The following is a 7,500-nucleotide window of genomic DNA, read 5'->3' as shown; positions in this document are numbered from 1 at the left end:
TAGAACAGAGAGAGATCAGATTCACTACACCTTAGTAGAACAGAGAGAGATCAGATTCACTACACCTTAGTAGATCAGAGAGAGAGATCAGATTCACTACACCTTAGTAGAACAGAGAGAGAGATCAGATTTACTACACCTTAGTAGAACAGAGAGAAGATCAGATTCACTACACCTTAGTAGAACAGAGAGAGAGATCAGATTCACTACACCTTAGTAGAACAGAGAGAGAGATCAGATTAACTACACCTTAGTAGAACAGAGAGAGAGATCAGATTCACTACACCTTAGTAGAACAGAGAGAAGATCAGATTCACTACACCTTAGTAGAACAGAGAGAAGATCAGATTCACTACACCTTAGTAGAACAGAGAGAAGATCAGATTCACTACACCTTAGTAGAACAGAGAGAAGATCAGATTCACTACACCTTAGTAGAACAGAGAGAGAGATCAGATTCACTACACCTTAGTAGAACAGAGAGAAGATCAGATTCACTACACCTTAGTAGAACAGAGAGAAGATCAGATTCACTACACCTTAGTAGAACAGAGAGAAGATCAGATTCACTACACCTTAGTAGAACAGAGAGAGAGATCAGATAAGACTGAGAGACTAGATCAGAATCTCTATAGTCAACACTCCACCTGAGAAGAAATCAACTATAACTCTCTATAATGCTCTATAACTCTATATAACGCTCTATAACTCTCTATAACTCTCTATAATGCTCTATAACTCTCTATAACTCTCTATAACGCTCTATAACTCTCTATAACGCTCTATAACTCTCTATAATGCTCTAGAACTCTCTAGAACTCTCTATAATGCTCTATAAATCTCTATAAAAGCTATACAACTCTCTTTAACTCTCTATAATGCTCCATAGCTCTCTATGCCGCTCTATAACTCTCTATAATGCTCTATAACACTCTATAACTCTCTATAACTCTCTATAACGCTCCATAGCTTTCTATACCGCTCTATAGCTCTCTATAACTCTCTATAACGCTCTATACCTCTCTATAATGCTCTATAACTCTCTATAAAGCTCTATACCTCTCTATAATGCTCTATAACTTCTATAACTCTCTATAACGCTCTATAACTCTCTAAAACTCTCTATAACGCTCTATAACTCTCTATAACTCTCTATAACGCTCCATAGCTTTCTATTCCGCTCTATAGCTCTCTATAACTCTCTATAATGCTCTATACCTCTCTATAACGCTCTATAACTCTCTATAACTCTCTATAACGCTCTATACCTCTCTATAATGCTCTATAACTCTCTATAACTCTCTATAACGCTCTATAACTCTCTATAACTCTCTATAACGCACTATACCTCTCTATAATGCTCTATACCTCTCTATAACTCTCTATACCACTCTATAGCTCTCTATACCGCTCTATAGCTCTCTATAACTCTCTATAATGCTCTATAACACTCTATAACTCTCTATAACGCTCTATAACTCTCTATAACGCTCCATAGCTTTCTATACCGCTCTATAGCTCTCTATACCTCTCTATAATGCTCTATAACTCTCTATAACTCTCTATAACGCTCTATACCTCTCTATAATGCTCTATAACTCTCTATAACGCTCTATAACACTCTATAACTCTCTATAATGCTCTATAACTCTCTATAATGCGCTATAACTCTCTATAAAAGCTATACAACTCTCTTTAACTCTCTATATCGCTCTATAATGCTCTATACCACTCTATAGCTCTCTATACCGCTCTATAGCTCTCTATAACGCTCTATAATGCTCTATATTGCTCTACAACTCTCTATAACACTCTATAACGCTCTATAACTCTCTATAACTCTCTATAACGCACTATACCTCTCTATAATGCTCTATAACTCTCTATAACCTATAATGCTCTATAACACTCTATAACGCTCTATAACTCTCTATAGCGCTCTATAACGCTCTATTCCTCTATAATGCTCTATAACTCTCTATAACGCTCTATAATGCTCTACAACTCTCTATACCGCTCTATAGCTCTCTATAACACTCTATAACACTCTATAACGCTCTATAACGCTCTATAATGCTCTATATTGCTCTACAACTCTCTATACCACTCTATAATGCTCTATATTGCTCTACAACTCTCTATAACACTCTATAACACTCTATAACTCTCTATAACTCTCTTCCTAGAGAATAATAGATGCCAGTCTCAAGCTGTTGCATTTATCACAAGACGATTCTACTACACTAAAAGTGTATTTATGCTGTTTGACTCACTGCGTGGAACAAAAATGTTGTTGTGTCCCCTGGCATTGGCAACTTCCTGATACCATGTTTGATTGAGTGGCACTGAAGATCTAAGACTTGAACTGATTAGACTTTTTTTGTACTCTTGAGAGTCAGTGTTGTGAAACAGCGTCCTCTCCAAACAACGGCTGCAGAGCAGAGAGTCATCTGGGAACGGCTTAGGAGTACTAGATCTGGCCTTGAGACTGTGTTAGATCACATCCCTGCCGAGACCATGGCGGAACAAACAATAATAAATATTGATACAGATGAAAGGATGCCTTTGGGATGTTGTGGGTGTTTTGTAGGGTGTTTGTTCTGCTTTCAATTGTTTGTTAAGACAGATTTAGAAAAACACAAGCTGTGTACGTAACGTAACAAAAAGCCCTAATTCAGGGGAGTTCAGTTGCATTGGAGAGACTGAGGGAGGGGTTCCTTTTACAGTAAACTGAGTCATGGGATACGTCCCAAATGACACCCTATTCCCTATATAGTGCACTACTTTAGACCAGAGCCCTATGGAACCCTATTCCCTATATAGTGCACTACTTTAGACCAGAGTCCAATGGAACCCTATTCTCTACGTAGTGCACTACTTTAGACCAGAGTCCAATGGAACCCTATTCTCTATGTAGTGCACTACTTTAGACCAGAGTCCTATGGAATCCTATTCTCTATGTAGTGCACTACTTTACACTAGAGTCCTATGGAACCCTATTCCCTATGTAGTGCACTACTTTACACCAGAGTCCTATGGAACCCTATTCCCTATATAGTGCACTACTTTTGTATTATGTTATGCTTATGTCTAAGGGCTACAACAAACATGTTCACTGTCCTGGGTTTTCCATGGAAGTGTATTGACAAACGGTGAAGTGGGCCGTGTGGGATCCTGGTAGACTGGGGAGAGGTCCTAAATAGCACCCTAACCCCTGTATAGTGCAGACGTTGTGTACTATGTAGTGAATAGGAAGGCATTTTATACTGCAGACCCCCGAAGAGTCACTAGTCTGTCGTCTGACCTCTGTCCTCCACTGCTGCCAGGTCAAAGGTTACAGGTGACCAATCACAAGCTGGGAGGAATATGACCTGACCCTCTGGCTAAAACCACATGGCTACTGGACTGAAGGGTAAGGTTGAGAGCCACGGTGGACGCTCCCAATGGGCCCACGTGGTTTCAGTAAGGTCAGTCAGGTCGTCAGGTCAGTCAGATCAGTCAGGTCAGTCAAGTCAGTCAGGTCAGTCAAGACAGTCAGGTCAGTCAGATCAGTCAGGTCAGTCAAGACAGTCAGGTCAGTCAGATCAGTCAAGTCAGTCAGGTCAGTCAGATCAGTCAAGTCAGTCAGGTCAGTCAGGTCAGTCAGGTCAAGTTATTCAGGTCAGTCAGGTCGGTCAAGTCAGTCAGGTCAGTCAAGACAGTCAGGTCAGTCAGATCAGTCAGGTCAGTCAAGACAGTCAGGTCAGTCAGATCAGTCAAGTCAGTCAGGTCAGTCAGGTCAGTCAAGTCAGTCAGGTCAGTTCAGGTCAAGTTATTCAGGTCAGTCAGATTAGTCAGGCCAGTCAAGACAGTCAGGTCAGTCAGATCAGTCAGTCAGATCAGTCAGGTCAGTCAAGTCAGTCGGATCAGTCAGGTCAGTCAAGACAGTCAGGTCAGTCAGATCAGTCAGGTCAGTCAAGTCAGTCAGGTCAGTCAGATCAGTTGGGTTAGTCAGATCAGTCAGGTCAGTCAGGTCAGTCAAGTCAGTCAGATCAGTCAGGTCAGTCAGGTCAGTCAGATCAGTCAGGTCAGTCAGATCAGTAAGGTCAGTCAGATCAGTAAGTTCAGTCAGGTCAGTCAGATCAGTCAGGTCAGTCAGGTCAGTCAGATCAGTAAGGTCAGTCAGATCAGTAAGGTCAGTCAGATCAGTCAGGTCAGTCAGATCAGTCAGATCAGTCGGGTCAGTGAATTGAGGTGGTGCTGCTCTAGACTGGAACGAGAGGCCCTGTTTTTGGTGTATTCACTTTCCCTCCAGTGATCTGTAGTGACAGGATTGTTTTGTGGTAGAGGACTGAGTGTCTCGTGATGTTACAGGTATAACCAGATATACTCTCTTACCTGGTTTCCTTTGGGACCAGCTTGGCCATCCAGTCCAGCGAGACCCTGTGAACAATATTTCATTCATTATTAATACATGAAGTATACTTTTGCAGTAGTAATGGTATTGCAGTAGTATTGCAGTATTATAGAGGTACGGATGCATACAGGCTGTCTGTATAGTTTTGCAGCATTAAGTGTATTGCAGTAGTATCATGGTAGCATCATGGTAGTATCGTGGTAGTATCATGGTAGTATCATAGTGGTACCATGGTAGCATCATGGTAGTATCATGGTAGTAACATAGTAGTATCATGGTACCATCATGGTAGTATCATGGTAGTATAATGGTAGTATCATGGTAGTATCATGGTAGCATCATAGTAGTATCATGGTAGTATCATGGTAGTACCGTAGCATCATGGTAATATCATAGGAGTATCATACTAGTATCATGGTAGTATCATGGTAGTATCGTGGTAGTATAATGGTAGCATCATGGTAGTTTAGTAGTAGTATCATGGTAGTTGCATGCTAGTACCATGCTAATATTATACTAGTATCATAGTAGTATCATGGTCGCATCATGGTAGTATCATGGTAGTATCATAGTAGTATCGTGGTAGTATCATGGTAGTATCATGGTAGTACCATGGTAGTATCATAGTAGTATCATGGTAGTATCATAGTAGTATCATGGTAGTATCATGGTAGTATCATGGTGGTACCATGGTGGTGTCATGGTAGCATCATGGTAGTATCATGGTAGTATCATGATAGTATCATAGTAGTACCGTGGTAATATCATATTAGTATCATGGTAGTACCATGGTAGTATCATGGTGGTATCATAGTAGTATCATGGTAGTACCATGGTGGTATCATAGTAGTATCATGGTAGTATCATAGTAGTATCATAGTAGTATCATGGTATTATCATGGTGGTATCATAGTAGTATCATAGTAGTGTCATAACAGTGTCATTGTAGTATCATGGTAGTATCATGGTAGTTACATGGTAGTATCATAGTGGTACCATGGTAGTATCATGGTAGTATTGTAGAGGTGCTGGTACATACACTGTCTGCATAGTTTTGCAGCATTAAGCGTATTGCAGTAGTTTCATAGTAGTATCATGGTATCATGGTAGTATCATGGTAGTATCATGGTAGTATCGTGGTAGTATCATGGTAGTATCATGGTAGCATTGTAGAGTTACTGGTACATACACTGTCTGTAATGTCTTTCAGCATTAAGCATATTGCAGTAGTATCATGGTAGTATTTTTTTTTAACCTTTATTTTACGAGGCAAGTCAGTTAAGAACAAATTCTTATTTTCAATGACGGCCTAGGAACAGTGGGTTAACTGCCTGTTCAGGGGCAGAACGACAGATTTGTACCTTGTCAGTTGGGGATTCGAACTTGCAACCTTTAAATTACGAGTCCAATGCTCTAACCACTAGGCTACCCTGCCGCCCCATGGTAGTATCATGGTAGTATAATAGTAGTATCATGGTAGTATCATGGTAGTATCACGTTAGTATCATAGTAGTATCACAGTAGTATCATGGTAGTATCATGGTAGTATCAGAGTAGTATCACTTTATTATCATAGTAGTATCATAGTAGTATCATGGTAGTATCATGGTAGTATCATGGTAGTATCATAGTAGTATCATAGTAGTATCATGGTAGTATCATAGTAGTATCATGGTAGTATCATGGTAGTATTGTGGTAGTATCATGGTAGTATCATGGTAGTATTGTAGAGGTACTGTATACATACACGTTGTCCACCAGTCCCTGGTGATCCCCTAGGGCCAAGCAGACCTCTAGGTCCCTGTATGATAGAAAAACATTAAGTAAGACAAAAACACAAACATAAACATGTTGTTTAACTTACCTAGTAACCAACCCAGTATCTGACCCAGTAACTGACCCAGTATCTGACCCAGTAACTGACCCAGTATCTGACCCAGTAACTGACCCAGTAACTGACCCAGTATCTGACCCAGTAACCGACTAGTCTTTGTGATATGAGTTGTGTGTACATTCAGGCCACTGTATTGAGTATCGAAAAGCTACAGTACTTACACTAGACTCTGTCTCGTGAGATGTGTTTTAATGCCAGAGTAAGACGGTAGCCTAGTCACTCAGGTACCATGAGATAGCAGCGGTGCTAGTATAACGTAGTGTTGTCTACCAAAGCCTAGATAAATTGGAGAAACACTGACCTCATGTGGACAAATGTGGTAACTAAAGGTACTCAACAGTTGGTCGGGGGGATAAAATCTGTTTCAGCTTTCCGTCTATTCTTTCTTTTTGGACATTTGTGTGTGAGAAAAATAATATCTAAAAAAATATATCTGGTTACCAAAATGGGTACACAGGGATGGAGAAACAGTGACACAGGCCAAGTAGACCAGACATTAACCAACCATTTTCCCTGTTACCCCTCTGCTACGGTCCTCAGGATTTCCCAAACTCGGCCCTCGTGACCCCAAAGGTTGAACGCCTTTGTTTTTGCCCTAGAACTACACAGCTGATTCAAATAATAAATGTTTTATCGGTGTAGTTGTGAAGTGTTAGGGCAACAAAAACAAAACGTGCACCTCACTTGGGGTCCCGATGATTCGAGTTTGGGAAACGCTGGTCCATATGAACCCAGTCAGCAGGAGAATGTGTCCATGGAGACATCCCAAATAGCACCGTATCCCCTACATAGTGCACTACTTTTGACCAGAGCCCTATGGGACCCTATCCCCTACATAGTGCACTACTTTTGACCAGAGCCCATAGGGAATAGGCTGCCATTTGGGATACAGTACACAACACATTTCTCAGAGGTAACGTGAGAAGAGCTACTTCTCAAGCTGTTGTATTTTCTGTGAGGAGATATTAGCCACTCCCACTCCGTCTGTCGTATTTTCTGTGAGGAGATATTAGCCACTCCCACTCCGTCTGTCTTATTTTCTGTAAGGAGATATTAGCCACTCCCACTCCGTCTTTCGTATTTTCTGTCAGGAGATATAAGTCACTCCCACTCCGTTTGTCTCGCTCCTCTCACCAAGGACACCATTTGTTATGTGATGGACACAGCAGGCAGATATGTCATTATGTCTTCAGGAGAGAGGGGGAGGGTG

At 41.0% G+C, this 7,500-nt stretch overlaps 1 protein-coding gene across 1 annotated transcript in view; it reads right to left on the bottom strand.

The window, feature by feature from the left end:
* LOC139386696 (collagen alpha-1(XI) chain-like) overlaps window positions 1-7,500 on the bottom strand; it is a 216,715-nt gene that overhangs the window by 77,807 nt on the left and 131,408 nt on the right. Inside the window, exons 22-23 of the mRNA XM_071132517.1 lie at window positions 6,144-6,197; window positions 4,378-4,422 (exon numbers count right to left, since the gene is read on the bottom strand). Coding sequence (XP_070988618.1) covers window positions 4,378-4,422; window positions 6,144-6,197 — 99 coding nt within the window. The remainder of the gene's footprint in view (window positions 1-4,377; window positions 4,423-6,143; window positions 6,198-7,500) is intronic.

The sequence above is a fragment of the Oncorhynchus clarkii genome, chromosome 28 (assembly GCF_045791955.1).
Source record: "Oncorhynchus clarkii lewisi isolate Uvic-CL-2024 chromosome 28, UVic_Ocla_1.0, whole genome shotgun sequence".
Taxonomy (NCBI): domain Eukaryota; kingdom Metazoa; phylum Chordata; class Actinopteri; order Salmoniformes; family Salmonidae; genus Oncorhynchus; species Oncorhynchus clarkii.
This window is presented reverse-complemented; position numbering and strand designations above follow the sequence as displayed.